This window comes from Mixophyes fleayi, chromosome 4 (genome assembly GCF_038048845.1).
Source record: "Mixophyes fleayi isolate aMixFle1 chromosome 4, aMixFle1.hap1, whole genome shotgun sequence".
Lineage (NCBI taxonomy): Eukaryota > Metazoa > Chordata > Amphibia > Anura > Limnodynastidae > Mixophyes > Mixophyes fleayi.
Genome location: NC_134405.1, coordinates 142,629,955 through 142,655,472, shown reverse-complemented (window position 1 = coordinate 142,655,472; position 25,518 = coordinate 142,629,955). Strand labels below are relative to the sequence as shown.

Genomic DNA, 25,518 nt, shown 5'->3' with positions numbered 1-25,518 from the left:
TAGCTATCATTTATTTAGTACATAGTGCAAAATGACAGCTAGAATCTGATTGGTTGATATTGGCAACATCTCCACTTTTCAAACCCGCCGGATATCTCTCAGCTTGATACATTTACCCCCTGGGGTCTGATTCATCAAGGCACCTATCTGCCGATTTTGAGCGCATCTTACACAAAATCGAACTGCGCATGCCCAGAACCGGACTATACACCAGTAAGCGCAGCGCTGTCCGCTGCGTCTTCGTATGCTACAGCCTAGGATATTGGGGAGTGAATGGGACAGGGAAGGGGCATTCTGCCATAGCCAATATACAGTAAGGGCGTGTAACGCTCAAGCGCATGTTGTCACATATACGAATCAAGCTTTGGCCATCTCTTGTTTTTCTGACGTATCTCTTGCAACAGCTATAGTGCTAGTGTAGGTCCTTATCAGTGGTGATGTCAGTATTGTATGCATGCTATAACTTGTCTGTAATCACGAGCAACTGTAAAAATTTATTTTATGTTCAGCAGCCATTAATATCCTAACTATTTTTTTTTCCATTAAAAACATTTAAGAAAAAAAAAACAAACTTTCTTTAAAAAAAAAAAAAAAAAAAAAAAAAGCTGTTTTATCACCAATGCCTAAACTATTTCCAGGTGACATTCATTTAATAATATTTTTTTCGGTGTATTTTTATGTGAATTTATAATCCACATAGGTATTTAATGTATCCTGCAGTGTCTAGTGTAGTAGAACACAGCAGACCTAGACGCGAACTCATTAGCGCATGTATGTTGAGATTCGTGCCTTGATAATTTGGGAGTACGCAAAGCCGAATCCTGTGCATTAAATACTAAAGGAGGGTTGCGCTCAGAATGTGTGCTTTGATGAACCATGCCCATTATGTATAGTGGCTGGAAAGTCCTAATTACCAGATAGACAATGTAAAGCTAGGCTCTTTCCTGTACCAAATATCATCATACTTTTCTGTGGTATCTGTGAAATACTTTCCCCAGTGTGTAATTTTAGGATTGTGGATAGAAGCAGTGTGGAGATAAATTCCGTTTTGTGTAATTAACCAACTTGCTTACTAAGGCTATCTAAGATTTTTCAGTGGAGCAAGAATACGCTTTAGCATTAAAACATATCACCGATACACATTAAATTGACCGTTGTATACACAAGCTGTACGGAGAAGCGAGAGGTCTACAATATTTCTTTTTTTAAGCAGTGCTCTCGTGCCCAAGTGTCCGAAAAATTAAGTGAAAACTTAAAAAACGTGCACAAGGGTGCGGTACATGGCCCTCCTCGAGAAAGGAAAGGCCCTAGTCCCCAACCCCCGGATCCAAAAGGACCCTTAGGGGGCAAGGGTCTTCAGACCCCCTTCGCCGCAAGGCTAGGGGGGTCCCTTTAGCCCCTAGGATCCACTGAAGCTTCATCCAGGGCTCGACAGCTCGTCCAACCCCCGGAAGGGTGGACCCACAATGTTTTTCAGGGGCGCCAGAACCTCAGGGCCACACAGCCCCCCCTAGATCTTCGGGGGGAGAGCCCATAAGGGCCTACCCGCACCCCTAAAATCCATGAAAAAAAAAAACATAAAAATAAGTGAAGTGACAAACAGTGAGAAAATAAATAGCGCCGTGCAAAACGGCCCCAGCCTTTCGGCCGAGATGTTAAAAATTATTCCTACCTAGCCAAAAGGCCGGGGCAAGGTAGAGTGTGTGGCTGAAAGTGAGGTTCGTGCAAAAGTGACATGTGTCAAGTGAGGGTCACCACGTCCCAAGTGAGTTATGGCACCCCTCCAGGGGCACTATCTCAGACTTTCAAAGCTACCGGCCTTCTGGCCAGACCAAGCTTTCCCATGGTCCTTTCAGGTGCAGGAATTCCCTACTTGGACAGGTACTCACCTGATCTTAGCAATAAGGCCGTGAAGCGAGAGGTCTACAATATGCTTTACTTAAAATTAAAGGCATGCAGTATCGGCTGAACCAGCTGCAGCATTCAAACGCTGTTTAGGTTGTGGTGTACCATACATAACTCTGTAGAGCATTACTGCAAAAAGAAAAAAAATACATTTAAAGAAGAAGACATGCTATATGCAATGTCTGAAAGAGAAAAGACTCTACAGTCATGGCCAAAAGTTTTGAGAATGATACAAATATTATTTTTCACAAAGTCTGCTGCATCAGTTTTTATGATGGCAATTTGCATATACTCCAGAATTACATGAAGAGTGATCAGATGAATTGCAATTAATTTCAAAGTCCCTCTTTGCCATGACAATTAACTTATTCCACGGCATTTCAGCCCTGCCACAAAAGGACCAGCTGACATCAGGTCGGTGATTCTCTCGTTAACACAGGTGAGATTGTTGACGAAGACAAGGCTGGAGATCACTCTGTCATGCTGATTGAGTTAGCATAATAGACTGGAAGCTTTAAAAGTAAGGGTGTGCACCGGCCACTTTTAGTGTTTTGGGTTCTGATTTGTTTTGCAAAAACATCCGATGAAAGGTTTTGGTTCTGATTTATTTTTAAAAAAAGCATAAAAAGTGCTAAAAACCAGTTTTGTGTTTTTTTTTTTCACTCCTACGCTATTATTAACCTCAATAACATTCAATAACAATCATTTCCACTAATTTCCAGTCGATTCTGAACACCTCACAATATTGTTTTTAGGCCAAAAGGTTGCACCAAGGTAGCTTTAGCACATAATGCCAAAAAAAGAGGTACAAGATGGAATTGTTCTGGGCCCTCCCTCCCACCCCTCGCGAGATTCGACGCAAGACTTGGACGACAGAGCCTCGTTTTCAATTTATGCCCGCCGGAAATATCCGAACAGTGCTCTGATCCCGTTCGGATCCGCACTGTTCGGGTGGGCTCGGATTAGCGGAATCCGAGCCCGCTCATCTCTATTTAAAAGGAGGGTGGTGTTTGAAATCATTGTTCTTCCTCTGTTAACCATGGTTATCTGCAAGGAAACACGTGCAGTCATCTTTGCTTTGCACAAAAAGGGCTTCACAGGCAAGGATATTGCTGCTAGTAAGATTGCACCTAAATCAATCAACCATTTATCGGATCATCAAGAACTTCAAGGAGAGAGGTTCAATAGTTCTGAAGGCGGCTTCGGGGTGCCCAAGAACATCCAGCAAGCGCCAGGACCCTCTCCTAAACTTTATTCAGCTGCGGGATTGGGGCACCACCAGTCAGAGCTTGCTCAGAAATGGCAGCAGGCAGGTGTGAGTGTATCTGCACACACATTGGAGGAAGACTTTTGGAGTGTCGAAGTCAAATAATTGGATGTAGTTATTTCAAATTAATATCCATCAATACTGTTGTCTTTGTCTGAAAATATGTGAATAGCACACCACGGCGTGGAAGGGCGTATTTAACAACACATGCGAACACTTCTACACATATGTACACTCACTTGTAAATATTTTACCTTAAAATAGTTCCACACAAACTTGTTTATGACCAAATTTATTAGAGTTTATAGTGAAATATAATAATGTTAAATGCACTTTAGTGAGATCTAAGGTTCAGAATACAGGGAACATATCAGGTTTGTCATCATTCTAATCGCCAATTTATTCTCAGACATACGTTCCTATCGGCCAAGAGATCGCAACTTGCGTATGCAAGTCATGGATGATAGGGAATTAATGATCAGAATGGTATTGTGTGTGTAATCAAATAGACCAGTTTGAACCAGCTTTTAGGCGGGAAGATACGTATGCAGCTGTTGGAGAGCTGACCCCCACCCTTGGAGGGCATCGTTTGAATTGACCTATGTCCTGCATTATACCAGACTGACCTGAAGCCTGAACCAATGGAAACAAATCATCTCTACTGTTTTCAATGTAACACCAACTGGGACTATCATACAGTCTTCTTGACCACAGACTTCAGGATTGAATGACTGTATGCTGGATCCAGAGTGCCTGTGTATGTAATCGGGTGTACTCATTTTATTAATTGTTACTTTTTGCTATTAAATCGCTTTGTGAGTTGGAACCACACTATTCGAATTGGACAATTTTTTTATTGAATAGCGACTAGACGGACATAATTAGGAGGATGTCCTCCAGGAAAAATATCAGGGACAGACTGATATTCTGCAAAAGGTACAGGGATTGGACAGCTAAGGACTGGGGTAAAGTCATTTTCTCCGATGAATCCCCTTTCAGATTGTTTGGGGCTTCTGGAAAACCGCTTGTCCGGAGAAGGAAAGGTGAGCGCTACCATCAGTATTGTGTTATGCCAACAGTAAAGCATCCTGAGACCATTCATGTGTGGGGTTGCTTTTCAGCCAAGGGAGTGGGCTCACTCACAATTTTGCCTGAGAAGACAGCCATGAATAAAGAATGGTACCATAACATCCTCCAAGAGTAACTTTTCCCAACCATTCAAAAACAGTTTGGTGATGAACAATGCCTTATCCAGCATGACGGAGCACCTTGCCATAAGGCAAAAGTGCACATAAGTTAAATACTCCCTGTTTTTTCATGTAGCACAGAAATACTTGATAGTTTACTTGTACACTGAAATGTAAAGTTGATATTTGTGTGCTACATGAAAAAACAGTCAATATTTAACTTATGTGCAAAACAGAAAACTAGTTTGCACCCCTTGCATTGTAACATGGTTTTGTCCAGGAGACTAAAATAAGATACCTCTTCATTTAAGATCCTTAATGAATCAGGCCCCTAGTCCTTAAGTACCCCTAACAATGCAGGTTTTTCAAGTCACCAGTGAAATAATTATACCACCTGTGGACCTTTCAAAATGTGTCAGTCAGTAATGATTACATCTGTGCACTGGGTTGGGATACACTGCTCTAGAGCATACTTGCCAACTTTATATTTTTTCCCTTCAGGACATCCCAGAGGGGAGGTGAAGTGCAAGTTCAAAGGAAGGATGTAATTTTGGACCTGCACGGCGAATTAATACGATTGCATCATATCGATGCAGGGCCAAAATTACATGATTTGTGTCATTTGTGCCACTATGAAGTGGGCATTATGTGGGAAAATGGCCTGCTCTCCCAGGTGTCCAGGAGTCTTACATGGAATTTAGGAGTCCCCTAGACATTCCGGGACAGTGGACAAGGACGCTCTAGAGGCGTCACAAAAATATCACATTTCCTGAGAAAAACCTGGAGATTCTGGTATCATGTACCTGCAGTCTCCATCTGTGCCTGTTATTCAGCCATATGTTTTTTAGGTTGATTTTGTTTGTTTTTAAAAATGTGGACTAACTAATTAAAAAAAAAGGGAGGTTTCCACTGTCAGGTTGTTTTTAAAACCTAGACCCCCCCCCCATCCTCTCACAATTCTCCACATTAGTACTTGGGGAGGGCACCTAGCTTGGTAACACTCTTCCTTTGTAAACCCCCAGCTGTTTCAATTCAGCAGATGTCCAGTATGCACAATTAGTGGCGACCTCTGATGGTTTGCCTCCATAATGATTTGTAAGAGCTGCAGGATTCAATACATGGGTGGAAATGATAGATACTGACTGTAAGAGTGGTGTGGCTGTCCAATCAGCAGTAGCAGACACCATGCTTCCATCTCATAATATAATCTGTCATCGCCCTCCCAAAGTCCACATTACCTGAAACTGGAAACTATATTGCACTGTGAGCTTGCTGTGTTGGAGGTCTGAATGTGTCTAGTCCTTTTCAATAGCATTGGAAAGAATGCCCACAGAGTGAATCAGCTCCTAGCTTCAATTAACAAGGTAAGAAGGGAGAACCTCATTAACCAATGCCAAGGTACAATACCTAACCTATGCATAGATATAGAAAGTGGGCAAATTAACAGAACTAAAAGTGCCTTACATAAACATATACAAAGATACTTGTACAAAAACCGGCATAAAATCAACCAACATTTATTAACAATCCCATACAACAACAAAAATGACTACTCTCTAGAAACTGGATCCAAAATGCTGGAAACAAATGCAGCTGAGTTCACACACACACATATATATATATATATATCTCTCTATCTCCATAACAAATATCCGGAAAGAGGTAGAGACAGAAGTAACCACTCTTGATTGTAGACAAACTATGTCAGCTCTGCTATTAGATGTAAAGGAGACACTGTGAAAGCATTTTGAGGTACACAGCAACTGTACAGATATATGGACCATTGGACTATATATATATATAAGCTATGAATTTTATTATATCTGATACGAACATATACCTTTGATTGGGTGTGGTGAGCAAATTTCTGACCCCAAAAAAGGGTAAAACACTGTCCGTGGTTCTTTTTCTACCTTTTTCCGTTTCTTATGTCACGGAGCCTGCTACCAGGTTTTGAAAATTCTGGAAAGATATTCTGACATGCTTGAATAATATCACATTCTGGTACGCATATTTCTAGTCAAAGATTTTGGATTATATCCTTGAATACCACACTATCTGGGCGCCAGATTTCTTCTTTCTCGTTTTCCAGATTATCTCCAGAGTCACCATCTGGTTTTTTGGCACATGCAGCCGTCTGTACATTGGAAAGTGTTGTAGGTGTATGGACTATATACGCCATTAAGCATCTTTATAACTGTGTATAATATATATATTATAGCTTTAGATATTTATTACAAAGGCCTATATCCTCCACCAGCCCCAAAATAAGATTAAGGCTTCAATCTTTCCTCACGTTCAATTGAGAATATTATTGCGAATGAATATATTACTAATTTGTTTTTTTATACCTAAAATTACTGTTTTTATAGTATTTATGTAGCATATATTTATGTAGTACAAAAGGAAACCCTCCCTTCTCTCTAAAGCTGGGTACACACTACACTGTTTTCGTCCAATAATCGGCTCAAACAGCCGACATACGACCGCTCGTTCAAAAGTCGGGTCAGTGTGTGCAGTGACACGATGGTCGAAAGTCTGCCCAAATGGACGATTATCGCCTCATTTGGTTGGTCGTACCATTTAATATCTTCGTTCCAATCTCGTTTCCGTTGTGTAGTGTGTATAAACTTCCGACACAACAGTGAGTACGAAATTACAGTCATTGCTCACGACAACATGGCTGTAAAAAAGTCGCTAAAGGGACGTCCACTCTTCCCTTTATCATCCTAACCAAGGCTAGTGTGTATGCAGTCCATGGACCGAGCGATCGGACCATCGATCGCATGTGAAATTGCTCGGCATAAAAAGTAGGTCGAAATTTCTGTAGTGTGTACCCAGCTTAACCCCCAACCCCCTGAATCTCCCTATGTTCTCTCCAGCTGCCACCCTTCTCTCCAGCCCTCCCAATTGTTCTCTCCAGCCCCTTCTTCTCACCAGCCACTGCAATAATTTAACTACCTTAGTTCTTCCTCCTTGTGCATGGGCTGCTCAATACTTACAGCACACTGATGTCATATTTGCACATCAGTGACGCTGCAGGTAGCGAGAGCCTTCCTTGATGCGCCAAATTACTGCCACTGGGGAAGTATGGCCCTGCGATGCTGCCTCATGACACGCACCGCATTAATGTTTATCTGGGAGGTTGGTGATTCGGCTTATAAACAGACAGATGGACACCGCCCTGGTAATTTATTCACTATATACCTATTACCCATTGTAATAGTTCAGTGGTTTATACAAACACATGATTAGGAGGTGTATCCTATTACCTCTCTCTTTCCTGCCCCTCTGTTTCCCTTCACAGCATTATATACTAATTTAATGTGATTTTGAAACATTTGAACAATGGGAAAGATAAGCACAGAGCTGTAAAAACAGCAGGGAACAAAAATGATGGGGAAAATATAGAGTATATAAAATAAACCTGTTAATGTAGTCATTTGTCTTTACAGTATAATAAGAGGTTGTTCTTTTCTGAAACTTGTAAGGTTACAGTTAATGTGTGTGATTGTGAAATTAGTGCATCCATAGGCTATGGATAGATATATAGATAAGCCTAAACCAGCTGGCATATCCTGCTGCTCTGTACAGTTGGCTGGATGTAGAAATAATAAAATAACCTTGATTTAATCAGACAGCCTGTTTTATTTCCAGACCACCCAGAAAGCCAATTGTGACAGTCAATGTTCATCTCATCTGTAACATGGAAAGTTGAGAGATGAGCCAGACACAATGAAAGCCTTGTGATAAAATGGTCATTCCCACTACCTACTAACCTACTTCACAAAAAAAATAAGCTGCATTTTACTTGATAATAAAATATATGTACAGATGCAATTATTCAAAACAAGAAATAAAGTAAGAAGCCCTGGACAAAAAAAAATACAATAACTACATTATAAAATAGTATAAATCTTTATACAAAGAAAATATTCCATAACAGTCAAATGTGATATTAGTGCAAATAATTGATGTAATAGAAATATGTAATGTATATTAAATTAAATAGCAATCCCACGTGGAATTTTTGTTTTTATTTTTTTTAAATAGCCAGTTAAGTACAGTCTGTTGCTTCCGTTTTTATGATGGCAATTTGCATATACTCCAGAATGTCATGAAAAGTGATCAGATGAATTGCAATTAATTTCAAAGTCCCTCTTTGCCAGGACAATGAACTTTATCCCAAAAACAACTGCATTTCAGCCCTGCCACAAAAGGACCAGCTGACATCAGGTCAGCTATTCCCTCATTAACACAGGTGAGAGTGTTGACGAGGACAAGGATGGAGATCACTGTTTAAAGTTCCAGTCTGTTATTCTAACTCAATCAGCAGGACAAGGAGGGTGGTACTTGAAATCATTGTTCTTCGTCTGTTGGCCATGGTTATCTGCAAGGAAACACGTGCACTCATCATTGTTTTGCACAAAAAGTGCTTCACAGGTAAGGATATTGCTGCTAGTAACACTGCACCTAAATCAACCATTTATCGGATCATCAAGAACTTCAAGGAGAGCGGTTCAATAGTTGTGAAGACGACTTCAGGGCAGCCAAGAACGTCCAGCAAGCATCAGGACCGTCTCCTAAAGTTGATTCAGCTGCAGGATCGGGGCACCAGCAGTGCAGAGCTTGCTCAGGAATGGCAGCAGGCAGCTGTGAGTCCATCTGCATGCACAGTGAGGCGAAGACTTTTGGAAGATTGCCTGGTGTAAAGAAGGTCAGCAAAGAAGCCACTTCTCTCCAGGAAAACATCCGGAACAGACTGATATTATGCTAAAGGTACAGGGACTGGACTGCTGGGGACTGGACTGCTGAGGACTGGGATAAAGTAATTTTCTCCGATGAATCCCCTTTCAGCTTTTTTGGGGCATCTGGAAAAACGCTTGTTTGGAGAAGGAAAGATGAGCGCTACTATCAGTCCTCTGTCATGCCAACAGTAAAGCATCCTGAGACCATTCATGTGTGGGGTTGCTTCTCAGCCAAGGGAGTGGGCTCACTCTCAATTTTGCTTAAGAACACCGCCATGAATAAAGAATGGTACCAAAACATCCTCCAAGACCAAGTTCTCCCAACCATCCAAGAACAGTTTGGTGACAAACAATGCCTTTTCCAGCATGATGGAACACCTTGCCATAAGGCAAAAGTGATAACTAAGTGGCTCGGGGATCAAAACATTGAAATTTTGGGTCCATGGTCAGGAAACTCCCTAGACCTCAATCCCATGAGAACTTGTGGTGAATCCTCAAGAGGCAGGTGGACAAACAAAAACTCACAAATTCTGGGAGGCTCCAAGCATTGATTAGGCAAGAATGGGCGACCACAATCATTAATAGAAGCCTGAAGGAAACCTGTAAACATCAACATTATCCTTATAGCCAGCCACAATGATTTATATTAAAAAAAACACATCAGATTTTTAATGGAATTGAGGCTTTAAGGCAGCAATTCCACATAGCTTTTTTTTTCTTTAAGCAGCAAGTTAAGTAGTAATTTTTATTAGCTGTCCTTCTACAAACATTATCTCGTTTTCAAAACCTTGCTGTAGACTGCAAAATATAGCTGCTACTTACACACAGGCTCACAGATCTCAGCATGACATGTGAGGGTAGGGGGGAGATGAGGAACAAAAGTATTGTACAATAGAGCAGACATAGTATAGAGGTGCCAGACCGATTTGACAAGGGAACAGACGTGGGGAGTCTAACGAAGGATAGGTATTCACCAGGAACCACAAGATGGTATGCTTTGCTGCTATCCCTTCCAGGGCAGGTATTGGACATGATAGGCAGGTAGACAGAAAAAGGCATGTTAATGTAAATGCAGGATAGCGAACTCTGTGGTGTGGATAGAATTAACCAGGAGCACACTGGCATGAATGGAAAGAACCAGGAGCACAATGGCCAGGCAACAGACTGTCAGAAGTGCGATATGTATATAGCACAGGTAGAACACTGCACAGTGTTACTACCAGTCTCTGCTCACTGGTGCTACAGTACACTATCCTTCTGCAGAGGGTTACTACCTGTGTCACACCAACCAGCAGATTATCGCACCTCCCCGTGATCCTGACTCCAGAGGTTTCCCGCTCCACAAGATCTCTGTGCTATATCTACCTGCAGATCATCGCTTCACCAGACACTCTCACGTCTTTAGCCAATTTCCCCTATCAACGTTCGTCCTGCTCTAGTTACCTGGTTCTCCTCTAGGTCTTGCTTGTAGCCCTCCTTGAGAACAGCGACCTACGGTTAGGGAGCTGCAAAGTCAAAACTCCCTTGCGGGAGTCCCTGGCGAATACCTCCCTCTCCGTTAGACTCTGCAGCACTAGGAGGGTAGCATCAACTCGAGCAGACCGAACGGGTCCTCCAGACCCTCATTTGTGACACCTGTAATATCTGCATGCCACCGTTTCACCTGGGAAACCAGAGTATCCAGCTCCTTAGTATTATCTTGCAAACCAAACGTCCAGTATCTACAGTTCACAGTATAACATGGAATACCAGAGAGTCTCCAGTTTCCAAGTCTAACCTGCTTACTCTGTCTAACCCTTACCTGCAGTTTACCTATTGGGCCAGGTATCCAGTTATCACTGTTTCAATGGACTTGAGTTATTTTTCTTATCACTTACTGAATCTTTGTTTTACCTGTATGACCTGTATTAAAAATATACCACTTCGTTTCATTTCACATTTCTCTCCATGGTGTTCATACTAGGAGTCCCGACCAAAATGTTGTTCCTGTTTTGTTAAATTTTGATGCTAGTTAAGAAAATGAACTGAGGCAATTTGAACCAAAGCACTGGACTGGTATGAAATATTTGACTGACGCATGTGAAGTGACCGAACCGATCTTGCGTTATACAGAGTGTGTGTGTGTGTGTGTAATATATATATATATATATATATATCACACACACACTGATACGCATGGATGCTGCAATAACACAGAATTATACTGCATGAACAATGAAATGGCTCTTACATATTAATATACAATAGTATGTTCATTATTTTCTTTTTAAAAACACCTGTATCAGAACATTATATCCCAGGTGAAATGGGCCTTGTTGCAATGTGAAATGTGAATGCTACAACATGAATTATTGAGAGAGCTGTCTGTTATTTGTGAATTGACCCTTATTTAAACATGAACCCATATTGTCCTATGGGACCAAGGACTACATGTAATATATTCATAAAATACCCTTTCCTGTCAGAGGGCAACACTACAATGTTGGTAAGAATGTGTTATGTGCTAGTGAAGAATACAGTGTATTTGGCACACAATATTCTAAGGAAAGTGCACACCTGTCACTGCACTGCTCCAAAAGTCCTGCTCACGCCTTTCATTGCTCTCTATCTGGTTATAAGGAGAAAGGGAGGTGCTGGTCTTACTACCTGGTCAGCCAAGCAGCGGCTCCTCTTACAGTGGGGTAAAAGTTACCACAGCAAAACTTCTTATTGAATCCCTGCACATGGTGGAAAGGGGCCTGGCTATCTAATTTACAAGGGAGGCGAATCAAACATTAATAATTTACAATTTAGTCATCTAAACAAATTATTAAATATACTCTCTCGTCTTTCAGTGCCACACAGATTTACCGCATCAAATCCAATCATATTACATCACATTAGGCAGGTGCTAATCCAGTTTGGTTACAAAATATAAAGTGTAACTGTAGAGTTAGAGCTTGGAGAAGTGACTGTGTGCAATAAGTAGGAACTGAAGAGAACACAATGGTCCTGAGTCATTAAGGAGAGCAAAGCATAAAAAAGGAGTAAGTTTACTGCTGGACAAACCATGTTACAATGTAAGGGGTGCAAATTAGTTTATTATTTTGTACATAAGGAAAATACTGGCTGTTTTTTCATGTAGCACACAAATACTTGATAGATTTATTTTTACGCTGAAACTTAAAGTTGATCTAGGACATGCCCCACCTAAACTATAAATCTGTCCCCACATTTTAAATTTAACAATGCAACATGGTTTTGCCCACATGCAAAGTTACTCCTTTGTTATGATTTGCTCTCATTAATGACTCAGGCCCAATGACTTTAGTGCTGTGGGACAAAAATACACTCCAGTGGGATATACTACAAGTCCCATAACTTCACCTGTTTATCTCAAGGTATAATTAGCACACACCTATAATCCCTATTCTCTCTGAATCTGGTTCAACCCCACCTTCCTTTTGTTTATTTACTGTCTCCTGGTAAATGTGCCTGAATTTGCTCTGAAGCAATTGAGTTCCATTCTTTACACCTTCCCCCCAGGAAACTATTCAGACCTCTGGACCCTACAGGGCATAATTTAACACAGACCTGGACAACATCCCCAGCCCCTAAGTGTTTAATTTCCCCCTTGTATTGCAAAATATTGCAGTCCTTTCATCTCTGTTTACATAATACCCATCTACAGATAACTATGACCACATTACCTGAGCTAACCCTGTTCCATACATTTTAATAAACATGAGATTCCTTCTGCCAGTGTCATTGTCAGATTGCAATGGAAAGGGCAGATCAAAGGGTCATATAGATCTTTCCTGTGTGTCACTGTGTCAGGTTGTGGTGGCAGTGACAGTAACAGAGAAGGAGTCCTTTGTGTTTCTTAGCCACTGAATCATAACACTATTACATTTCTACATATATAATTACAAAAAAAACAAATTATATTTGATCTGCTACCAAAGTAATCTAATTGTAAGTCTATATTCAGATCATCTAAATAACTAATTCACAATTAATTTAATTCTAGCATCTGGTGTTGTGTGTCTACTCTTGGATCTTGGATCCTGCAGAAATATATTTTGGAAAATGCCAGGGTTGTCTTCCCCTCTTTCTGCAGTATGAAGTTGAACACATGAAGAAACCGAATGGCATGATGCCTATGGAAACATATACCTGTCATTTATGTCTGAGAGATCGTCCTTTAAGATCTGTCAGACAACTACAGTACAGACACAAGCGGTCACCACTTTGCACATGTTCCTGACCATTGAATTTATTCCTATTGAAATACTCTGACTGATTGAAGGACAGTGAAGCCTGTAATTAACGAAATTCAGTGCGTTGTGTTCCACTCCACGTACAGACATAAATGACAGGTATATGTTTCCATAGGCATCATGTCATTCACATGTTCAACTTCAACCCCAAACGTGTAAAATAACAAAAGAAACACCTGTGTGTTTACCACTAGGCCATGCCCCACAAGTACTGTATTATTACACCAGTGGCAGAACTACAGACACTTCAGAGGGGACAAACAGCTGGGGGGTCAAAGTGAGCAGGGGCCCAGCAATGCCATTCCACCCTCCTAAGGTTCACCTCCATCTCTGTAGATAGGGCTTCATTGTGCATACCATGACCATACACGTGCTGAGAACAGCAGAGCGAGGGCGTTGAGAGAGTGGACCGGCATCTCTAGATATTGTTATGGGGCCTGTCCAAATAAACCTTATATCCCCCAATGACTAGAGTCAAATGTTTCTCATTAGGGTAAGGACTAATGGACCTATTTTTCAATGGAGCCCGGATCACGGCACTTATCAAAGCAATAAAAAAAATTCCTTATTGCTGTAATTTATCAAAAACATATCGCTGGGGCAGCTGCACCAGTGATACTGGCCCAATTCCAATTGTGTGCACCTGAAATTCCTACAGAATCTGCTGGCGCTATATATATGTTGATGATGATTGCAACCGTACTTGTTAATTAGGCTTCCGCAAGCGATTCTTACCGCTTGCAGGGGTTGTTATGTGTTATCACTAGCAGTAAGCCTTTAGTGCAGGGTTTCCCAAACCCAGTCCTCAGGGCTCCCTAACAGTGCAGGTTTTCTGGATCAGATGTGACATAATTAGGACCACCTGTGAATCTGTTACAATGTGTCAGTCAGTAATGAATACACCTGTGCTCCAGCAAAGAAAACCTGCACTGTTAGGGAGCCCTGAGGACTGGGTTTGGGAAACACTGCTTTAGTGTATAGGGCAAAATCGCTGCCAAAAACTCCAATTTTCACTGTTTGATAACCCTACCCATTAAACTGTAAATATGTAAACACATAACATTATGAAAAACATCAAGCACTAAGTTATGCATCTTAATTTTAATTACATTTTTAAACATAAATTTCTCTCAAAGAGGGATCAGTACAGATTTTGGTGTTTGGCAGTTACAGAGGTAAATAGGTGTCTGCAGAATTATCAATGAGACAACAGCTGCAGACATGAAGGATGCTGGGTAATATGTCACTACCTGGGCAGAATACAGATGAGTGGAAAGAAGGACTTGTCTGCTTCCAAGTATGGGTTATATTTAACTAATGTTACAGCATCATAGCAACAGCTGTGTCAATGCTTATGCAGAGCTAACACCATGGCTTACATCACTGGCATAGTACAAGTAGAAAACCAGCTTTCTCTGCTTACACACAACACTGCAATCATCCTGTGAAACAGACTGGCTTTCCTACGATACAAGCTGTGAAGTAGACTGGCTTGCCATAGAAACTGCTCTACCAAACAATTAATATAATTATATATATATATATATATATATATATATATATATATATATATATATATATATATATATATAGTGTGATTCAAAAGTCGCAGTACACCCTTTTATTTCAAAAACTCTATAGGAATTGGGCCGATTGGCCGATTTCAAGATGGCGCCCATGTTTGGTACATACCGTAAAAGATAGACCACGTCACCCATACCTTACTGGAATATTCAGGTTTCCCAATTTCCTGTAGAGTTTTTGAAATAAAAGGGTGTACTGCGACTTTTGAATCACCCTGTAATATAAATTATATATATATATATATATATACACACATATATATATATACACACACATTTATACATATACACACACACACACACACATTATATACACACAGTTATAATAAAGTAGCAGCCTAGAATTCCCTGCCCACATACACAATTGGCAGACCAACGAATTTATGCTATATATCAATCATGCAGAAACAGATCCAGAGTATCATTCACATATTGCACTGCAAGGTCCTCAATATATTTACTGCATATCTGTAGTACAGAGTAAGGGCCTGCAGCATTTCACTAGAAAAGGATTTCTAGATTTACAAGATACAACTAGACAGATATAATCCAGACCTATAGCCAGCGACCCCACACACTGTGCTGCCAGACCTTTTGCGTACACCTGCAGAAATTATGTATAGAGTATACATTCTATAGCAGTGTAAGCCTCCCCCATCCATACATTGTGCACCTCCCCCACGTAAACATAGCAGCAATTCACCTCCATTCACAAAAGGAGCAGGTTGTGTAAATAGAGAGAAGATTTCTCACTAGTCAAAATGCACAGAGAGATGTTAGTTTTAGCAGTCAACTGGCCATCAACCGATGTGGTCAAAAGGTAACATTTAAAGATTTTTTCAATGAATTACTCCATTGTTGTGGGTTTATATACAGAATAACTCTAAACTAAATGGTCTGTCTTCTACTAGAGCTCTTGTCACATATACTGTGTACCATTAAAATCAATCCCTCTTTAAATTGTTATTCAGTTCCTATGTATACAAGCTGCTGTTATCACACACTTGTATGGCTCTTCCAAATTAGTAAATTATCAGAAACAGAATAGTAAATTATATTGTGATTTTTGAATTTTGTCTGCTATCTTCATCGTGGCTTTCTGGTGGACATGACATTCAGTGGTAGCTGCTATGACATTTTATGGGGTATACGGTTTTACATGAGGAGCAATGGGCTGCACGGTGGTCAGCAATGCTGCCTTAAAGTACTGGGACCATGAGCACTATTCCAACCTGGGTTTCTATGTCCTCCTTGTGTTTGTGGGGGATCCCTAAAGGTTCTCCAGTTTCCTCACACAGTCCAAAAATATGCTGGAAGGTTAATTTACTCCTGACAAAATTGACCCTAGTGTGTGTGTGCTTGTGAGTAGAGAATTTAGCCTGTAACCTAGAATGGGACATGACTGATATGAATGGCTAAACATTTTAGAATTTAAACTCTCACGGGCAGGGACCTCTCTGCTTATTGTCCCATGTTTGTCTACTGTCTGACGCAGTCCTATGTCCTGTCATGTGTTTTGCTGCACTCTGTGAGAGTCCCCATAGCGTTACTCACACTCATCTGTGATACTTTTTATTATTATTAATATTTATTTATAAGGCGCCACAAGGCATCCGCAGCGCCGTACAGAGACAAACAAAATCACAATACAATGGGAGACAGCACAGTACAGTAAACACAGCAACTCAGTACGCTCAATGCACAGCTAGAGAGGGCGGGGAAGGGGGAGGGAGGATCCGCAAATGACGGGGCCCAAGAAGGAGGGCGCGGAAGACAGGGAGACCCCCAGGGGGGAGGAGGGAGCGAGAGTGGACGTGGGGTGGAGGACCCTCGAGGAGGAGGGCTAAGTAGCTGGAGAGCAGAGTTAGAAGTGGTGGAAACAGGAGGAGAGATGGCCCTGCTCAGAGGAGCGTACAATCTAAGGGTACTTATGTGTATTACCTCATCCATTTGTTACTTCTGTATCCGGCGCTACAGAATCTATGGCGCCTTATAAATAAATAAATAATAATTATCTTTAAAGTACTATGCAATATGTTGGTGCTATTTAAACTAATGATAGTTAATAATAAATAGAAGACTTTACATTGATAATCCTAGAAACTATTGAGATTACATTGATTTGTAGTAGTACAACTACATTAATAAGTGTAGCCAAATCAAAACTACCAGTGCACAGAGGAAAGCAGGGCAATACTTTTGTCAGTCTCCAAATCAAATGTGAGACATGATTGCTCTTACCAGTGATGTTGTCTGTCAGTGTTGATGAAAAGCTGGATGTCCCCTCCTCTGTCTGATGCCTGTCTTTCTCTGATGAATTCTCCAAAAGCTCCTCAGGAATCATTTGAAATTTAACATTTGTGGTATCTTCAGTGGTTAACATTTCACCTGTGTTATTGTCCTTTTTAGGCATTGGAAAAGATACCACCTCAATGGGATTACCTTCAATAGTCTGGGAGTCAGTGACTGTTGGTTCTGATATGTCCAAGATAAATGGCAGCAAAGGGACGGCAGACACAACATTTGGTAGAGACAAACTGTTTAAAACTGTTGTTAGTAGGGGCTGTATACCTTCACCTTTAGGTAAAGGTTTAGATGTTGGGTCCAAGTTGGAGTCTACCACATGAATAGGTTCTAGTGGTGATTTAAAGCCAGTGGTAAACAGAGATGTAGGGGAGACTGGTGATGAGATTTCAGGCCCTTGAGATGTTGATAAATGAGAGTTTGTCATAAGAGGCACAGTTGGAGGTTCTTCAATAGCAGCCTCTGTCACATGTTGGTCTGTTAGTTCATAATTGACAGTGACTGACTGTACATGGTCATCCTCTACCCTGGTGGGGTCAAGTAACAACATATCAATCTGAAGCTGGTCTGATGCTAAAAATGGCAACGTATGGGTTGAATCAGGTAAAACATGCTTGTTTGTTTGGACTTCATCCAACAATGGTGCCTCATTACCATGAAGCCATTCAGATGTCAATGTAGGAGAATACTCTATCACTGGCACAAGACCTGTTGTCAAGACAGAATGTGGTACAATAAGTTCTTCATCCGCCCATTGAAGATCTTCAGTTGAGGCTACCTCCTGGAGGCTTGTGTGTAAAAATGCCAAGATAATGATGTTTACTGATGTCCAATATGTAAAACCCATGATGTGTCCTCTTGTAACAACATCTACCAGATAAACAAAATGTCACCGAGGGCTCAGTCTTCTCTGCCAGCACAAACTAGGAGACAAGAAAATACATTTTAATATCGCAAAGAGCAATATGGTGAAACTAGCAGGAGGTCAATACATTGGTGTATTTGAATGTTTTAAGTCTGAACTGAGAAAGACTGGTTGGGTTGGAATTTGTAGCATTTTCTGCTTCCTAAAATAAACTTTACAATGATAGCTATTTAGAGAGACTGTTAATAAGTATAGAAAATAAGAGCATTAGGCAAAACAAGGAAGCATGATCGGTGCCGTTTCTTTTTTTTTTCTGTTAAAAAATAAAAATCAAGTAGACACTTTGGGGTAAATGTATTAATGTCCGGATTCTTCAACTCCGGCGTGTTCAGTGTCTTCGGTGATTAAATTTAAAGCGGCGCTGCATTTTAAAGGGAAGTTTCCCTTTACAATGCAGTGCCGCTTTAAATTTAATCGCCGAAGACGCTGAACACGCCGGAGTTGAAGAATCCGGACATTAATACATTTACCCCCTAATGTGTGTTTGATTAGAGTCCGAGCAACTTATTGATTCAGCTTTTAACTATTACACATTTAGGGTTAGATTTACTAAGCTGCGTGTTTGAAAAAGTGGGGATGTTGCCTATAGCAACCAATCAGATTCTAGCTGTCATTTTGTAGAATGTACTAATTAAATGACAGCTAGAATCTGATTGGTTGCTATAGGCAACATCCCCACTTTTTCAAACCCGCAGCTTAGTAAATCTAGCCCTTAGTCTTGAAATGGAGCAACCTGTAGCTATTCACCACCGTAAGAGTATTGGGTGTGCTGATGTTTGGGAGACATTGACTTGTCCACAGTGTTGCATCATGGGAAAAGAGAAAGGAAGGGAAGGGAGAAGGAACAGCCCCCCAATAGATGGAAGACTGTGGTGTCAAAATGCACCTCTTTAGGAAACAAAGTTCATACTCTCAACTTGGTTACCATTCTAAAAATGATTTAACCCTAACCTATTTTTGCACAGACAGGCCAACTCTGTGAGACATTTATGTAAAACTGTAATTAAAAGTTCTTTGTAAAACACAAAATAAATTATTAGTCTAAACATAATTTGACTAGGGCAAACATAGGAGCAGATATATAACTTGTAAATGCATTTTCCTAACATAATTGGATGAGACCTCCAGAATTGTTGCCCTTATCTAGTGGTGCATACTTTGTATTAGGGAACTAATAGTCTGCAGCTGCTATCAGTGTACCCTCCAGAGATCAGAAGAGAATTCCAGTGTTATCTTACAGGAGTCTGTGACCAGGTCATTGGAATTCTGCCAGGCTGGGTTGTGTCTGAGCAAATATACACACACAGACATGCAATTTATTTATTCGTTCCAATTATAAATTATGTTTAGAAATTCAATTTAGGAAACCAAATTTATCATTGATGGATAGTGGGCAGCATACACATAATTTTGTATCGCCATATTGGCGAGTCCAGGCATAGTATCCACCATTATTTTTCAGAAAGCTCCCAAATCCTTTGAATTGTTATGACTTGTCCGCTATCACTAGTGATGCAGCCTTTCAAGATCAACATATGTATCTTTTCATGGCCTAAGATTCCTCTTCTTAGGCTGGGTACACACTACACGGTTTTCGTCCAATAATCGGCTCAAACAGCCGACATACGACCGCTCGTTCAAAAGTCGGGTCAGTGTGTGCAGTGACACGATGGTCGAAAGTCTGCCCAAATGGACGATTGTCGACTCATTTGGGTGGTCGTACCGTTTAATATTTTCGTTCCAATCTCGTTTCCGCTGTGTAGTGTGTAGAAACTTCCGACCGATCCACAACAGGGAGTACGAAATTACAGTCATTGCTCACGACAACATGGCTGTAAAAAGTCGCTAAAGGGACATGCGCTCTTCCCTTTATCATCCTAAACAAGGCTAGTGTGTATGCAGTCCATGGACCGAGCGATCGGAACATCGATCGCATGTAAAAATCGATCGGCATAAAAAGGTGGTAGAAAATTCTGTAGTGTGTACCCAGCTTTACTTATATTCTTTTGCACAATTCCTTCTGCTTTGTGTGTCATTTTGCAGTCAATTCCTCCCAGCATTTGACATGATCTTTTTTAAATGTATTTTTCATGAGGTTCTTGCAGGTTTGACAACCCGGCATCAGACTGCAGAAATGCTCAAAAGACCATTAAAAGTCAGGTTTTAAAGAGGATGTCTACTGAAGAGATCTGGTTCCATTCCATTTTTCTTGTACTTTATTAGCTGTAAAGCATTCAGATGAAACTTTTGACAAAGGATCTTAGCAAACCAATCACAGTCATGAACAAGACAATTGTGTGGAACATTCTTAAAACATAAATAATTGAATAAGCACCGTTGTTGTGTGACACATTTTGTGTGACTCCTCGCGTATGACATACACTGTGGGTGAAAGTATGCTTCATGTATGGTATCATGCCGCCTACCTGTTACATGCAATGTAACACAAAACAAATTGCTGTGTGGGTTGAATTTCTCGATCAGCGGTATGATTCATTCTCATTTCAATTCATTTTATGAAAAGCACCAGGACAAAAAAAATTATTAAATGTATAAAATAGACAGAGGGGGTGGAACGTTCTTTTACAGCAGTGTTTATATTTGTTTGGATTTTCTAACTGGGTCTTTGTAGAGCCAGATTTCATTCTGCAATTCACTTGGTTAGCAAATAGCCTTCAGCAGGTTTCTGCTACTTGTGACAATAATATAGCTACTGGAGCTTTTAGAGCCTTCGTTTTAGTGTCAACATTTATAATGCACTGCTACTGGCTTCTAATTGAAATACTGTTATTTTACCATTTTCATTCAATATTTACCAAACAACCATTTGCTTGAGGGCACTTTCACAATGTAGTAAGAGTGTGGCTACAGAAATCCATGGATTGTTATTTTAGGTTTGTTTTAGAAGCAAATTTAAGAAATTATTGTGGTCCTGAGAATTTTTTGTTTATATATTTAATATAATTTTTCTTTATATATTTAATATTTGGACAACAGGTGCAGCATGTTATATTCAACACAACTCAGTGCACCCCTTCAGACCTAAAATACAAGTCAATCTACTATGAAAAGTTAGTATGTCCAATATGTAGATCATACCTTCCAACTATCCCGATTTAGGCAGGGCAGTCCCGACTTGAGGGGACTGCTCTGCTGTTCGATGGATCAGGGCTATGGTCCTGATTCTAGGACAGTTGGGGATATGCCCTGCTGATGACTGCCCCATCAATGCCAAGTGGAAAGTATGCATATTGAAGTGTGTTTTTAGTGGTGAAGAAGGGGCCAGTGGCACACCACAATGTGATGTTGCTTCGCCCCCATCTAATGCACACGTCACTGTACCAATATGAAACAATCAAAAGTAGTGAGCTGTGGTATGACTTGACAAGTACAACTTTTATATCAAACAATCATTTATATATACACATTACAAATACATTGTATGTACATATATAACATTTGAAAACCAACAGCTAAACACAAACTAGCTACTCTAAAAAAAAACAAAGTTTATTTAGTAAATAAGCTTGAGGCCTTGTACACATTAAAATGAAGTGTTTACCACAATTTTAGTTTCACTTTGCATTAATTTCAATGTTGCTTGCAGCGTTGAGGAGCATTAACACTCATGAAACTACAATGGAGCACACATTGGACCTCATTTAGAGTCGGATGCAAAGTCCGTTTAAGGCGCATCCAACAAAAAAACGCTATCATGCATGTGCAGAAAGCACCAAATCCGCCTGCATCTTGGACACTTGCGCCTAAAACAGACTTTGCGTCAGACTCTAAATGAGGTCCATTAAGTGCATGATACACTATGCTGCACATAAGCTCTTTTTTAAGTACACGGTTTTGTCTACACTTTTAACTGGAACCTGTTGCACGTAAGTTTGATCCAGTTACTATGCATGTAGAAGAGATGCTGGGAAGGTAAGTACTGAAGTCATTTTTTACATAGCTGCCCAGCCACACACAACATGGTAAAAAACATATTTTTGTGGAGTACCCCTTTAAAAGAGAACACAACTGAAATTTGCTAATACTAAAATTAGAACTAAAACTTCGGTCAAATATACCACTACTTAGCTAGAAGTACTACAGTACTGAGTCATGGACCTCCACCACTTGTGAGATACGCAGCAAATGGTGCTTAATAAATGATCAATTTATTTTTCAGAAGAGACAGGAGAAGATTTAAAGCATTCAAACATCTCAGTGCTCATCTATGTAGAGTATATATAAATCGTTACATGAGATGTTTAATTTCAAACTTTCCACTTTCATAGCACTGGAGTCATGAGTTTGAGGCCTTATCTGTGTGGAGTTTTTATGTTCTCCCCGTGTTTGCGTGGGTTTCCTCCGGGTGCTCCGGTTTCCTCCCACACTCCAAAAACATTCTAGTAGTTTAATTGGATGCTATCAAAATTGACCCCAGTCTCTCTCTCTCTGTGTGTGTGTGTGTGTGTGTGTGTGTGTGTGTGTGTGTGTGTGTATGTGTATGTGTGTGTTAAGGAATTTAGACTGTAAGCTCTAATGGAGCAGGGACTGATGTGAATGAGTTCTCTGTACAGCACTGCGATATCAGTGGCACTATATAAATAAATGGTGATGATGATGATGATGATGATGAATAGACTCCTATCAGTGTGTTCAGCTTGCATTACATAAGAGTATGGACTCCCATAAACTTCCTACCTCTACTCATGGCCCATATGTGCACAGAGAATTTAGAGAAAAGCATTAGTTACATGGGGTAAACACAACACTGGAATTCAATGGATTAAGTTTATCCCTCAATTGGACAAAATCATATGGGTGATCGTGGCTGCACCTATGAACAGCATATTGAAATAATTTTAATATTAATCCATTAATATGCAAATTTAACATGCATGTACTGAACGTCATATGATGTGGTCTTATGCAAAGAGATAAAGCACTTTATGCATTTAAGGCAACAGAGACACTACAATTAATAAATAGTGTCTACTCTGGTAAGAAATTAAGTTGCAGCACTTGGGCAGCCACACAGGAGTGTCTGTGCTTTATGGTACATATTAAGCTTGACTCAAAACTTATGGTGCAGAGGGGTTTGTAAGTTACTATCGTCGGCAACAATGATAGATCTAATACAATGGCACAGCCATATATGTACCAAATAGGTTTAACTGTCAAAACGAGAGCAATTCTATACTTGGCATCATAACATCTACAACCTTAGTACATCATTCCCCATTTCAAGGTGATCTGAATGAGCAAGTGAGGAATCTCATTCGAATGCAATGGAGATCTGAATGCAGATCAGTGTTTTGGCAAATCTCAGCATTTTGCACAATCGTTGTAATAAACAGCAAATTACATAAAAATATGTATAAATATACAAATAAATGAATGTGAAGTGTACAAAAGAGTGATGTTAACTATGTAAGGTTACATTATATGTGAATTATTTATTCTAGTTTGGAATGCACTGAAAGATCTACAAATCAATGCATTAGGTCAAGATGGCAAATCTGTCAAATTTGCTAAAACCATACTATTGCAATAATAAATCGAATATAAACAAACTATGCTTTCATTAATTATTAGTGCATAACCTTAATGCATCAGTATTTATCAAATTGTGCACACAACACTGGAAACTGTGTGCATCTGAGACACACAACCGTATGAATCGGCCACACACATTGTGGCACAGCAGTGTGCATCTGCAAACTGCACTTGCAATACTGTGGAGAGGAGAATACCGTGCATTGAGGACATTTTGTAACTAAACAGTTGTATAGTATAATATTTCCTCACCATCGTAAATAGAGTGATGCATGCGAGTAAAACAACATCATATGTGTGAGCGTGTAAGAAGTATATAAACCAGTCTTGTTGTAGCAGCGGTCACTGCTGTACGAGTAAACCATTTAGCGATGTGCATCAGGCAGGGTAGTGTAAAGTGTATTTATTTCCAGAGAGCATCAACATTACAGGTCACTAATAAACAAGACATGAACGAAGACTGCATCACTTACTCGTCCACATCCATGGTGGTGTCCTGTGTACCGAGCCTGCTTTCTATACGGTTTCCAACCTCACTGCTCCACAGTAATGATTTCCATTACTAAACCAGATCCATCTCTGTGTTTCTCCCTCCCCCATACCACCTCTTCGTCATTCCTCTCCTCCTCCCCTCTCTGTTACTATATCTTCCCTCCAGACCCCTCCCAGACACTATCTCTCTACCTATTGTATTGCAGATAGTGTATCAATAGTGGTCTGTCTGCTCGGGCATATGCAGCACTGTACTAATTGTTCCAGATGTGCAGTGTAGAGCTCGATTCATATGATGAGTCCAATAGATGTAATATTTCATGGACTCCTATTACTGTAAGATTATATTTTGTACATAGAAAAAAAAAAAAACGAGGCTGAAGTTAGCTTCTTATTCGGCCAGCTTCTTATTCATGCTCCAGCTTCTTATTAAGAAAAGCTTATTTTTAAAGGGTTAAATCAATTTGGATCACTGATTTCACATCAAATTAACACTTATACAAAATGCATTAGTATTTTGCCTGACCCAACAAGGTTATGGGTATGAAATCAGTGGGCAAAGTCACCATATTTTATCATTTTGAATAAGTAGCTGCAGTTTTTCAAGGGTTAAATGCTGTTGGGCCAGCAATTTGACAGTGGGAATCAACACAGGATGGTCAGTTACATATTAAACATCTGTCTTTTGCCTGGCCCAATGCCATTTAACCCTTGCAAATCTGCAGCTACTTATTCAAAATGCTATCTGTGCCTACTTTGCCACCTGATTACATGCCCAAAACAGCGTTGGGCCAGGCAAAAGACAGATGTTTTATATGTAACTGACCACCCTGTATTGATTCCCACTGTCAAATTGCTGGCCCAACACCATTTAACCCTTGCAAATCTGCAGCTACTTATTCAAAATGCTCAAAATGCTATCTGTGCCTACTTTGCCACCTGATTACATGCCCAAAACAGCATTGGGCATGTAATCCTATCGGGTGTAAGATACCACCTGTAGTAAACTTTATAAGCGTTTTCTTTAATTAGTATAGATATAGAACTAGAGGCCACATTCAGCATTCAGTCTTATGGTCTCCCAGTAGTCCTCATCCAGGAAGGGGTGTGAGAGGGGGGGCAGGTTCCTCTCCCACTCCCTCTCATGTGCATCCCCAGACAGCAACATATTCTCCAGTAGGAGATTATACAAGGAAGAGATCATACCCCTCCGCAAGGGGGTAGAGAGGCAAAGAGATTCAAAGGGGGAGAGGAGGTGGGGCGAGCTGACCGACAGGAAAGACAGGAGGAAATGC

The 25,518-nt window shown here is 40.4% G+C and overlaps 1 protein-coding gene across 1 annotated transcript in view; it reads right to left on the bottom strand.

Annotated features, from left to right (window-relative positions):
• Positions 1 to 24,315, bottom strand: part of PRRT4 (proline rich transmembrane protein 4) — a 30,493-nt gene extending 6,178 nt beyond the window's left edge. The window contains exons 1-2 of the mRNA XM_075208525.1: positions 24,205 to 24,315; positions 17,191 to 18,176 (exon numbers count right to left, since the gene is read on the bottom strand). Of these exons, the coding sequence (XP_075064626.1) occupies positions 17,191 to 18,100 (910 nt within the window). The 5' untranslated portion in view covers positions 18,101 to 18,176; positions 24,205 to 24,315. The remainder of the gene's footprint in view (positions 1 to 17,190; positions 18,177 to 24,204) is intronic.
• Between the last annotated feature and the right edge of the window lie 1,203 nt (positions 24,316 to 25,518).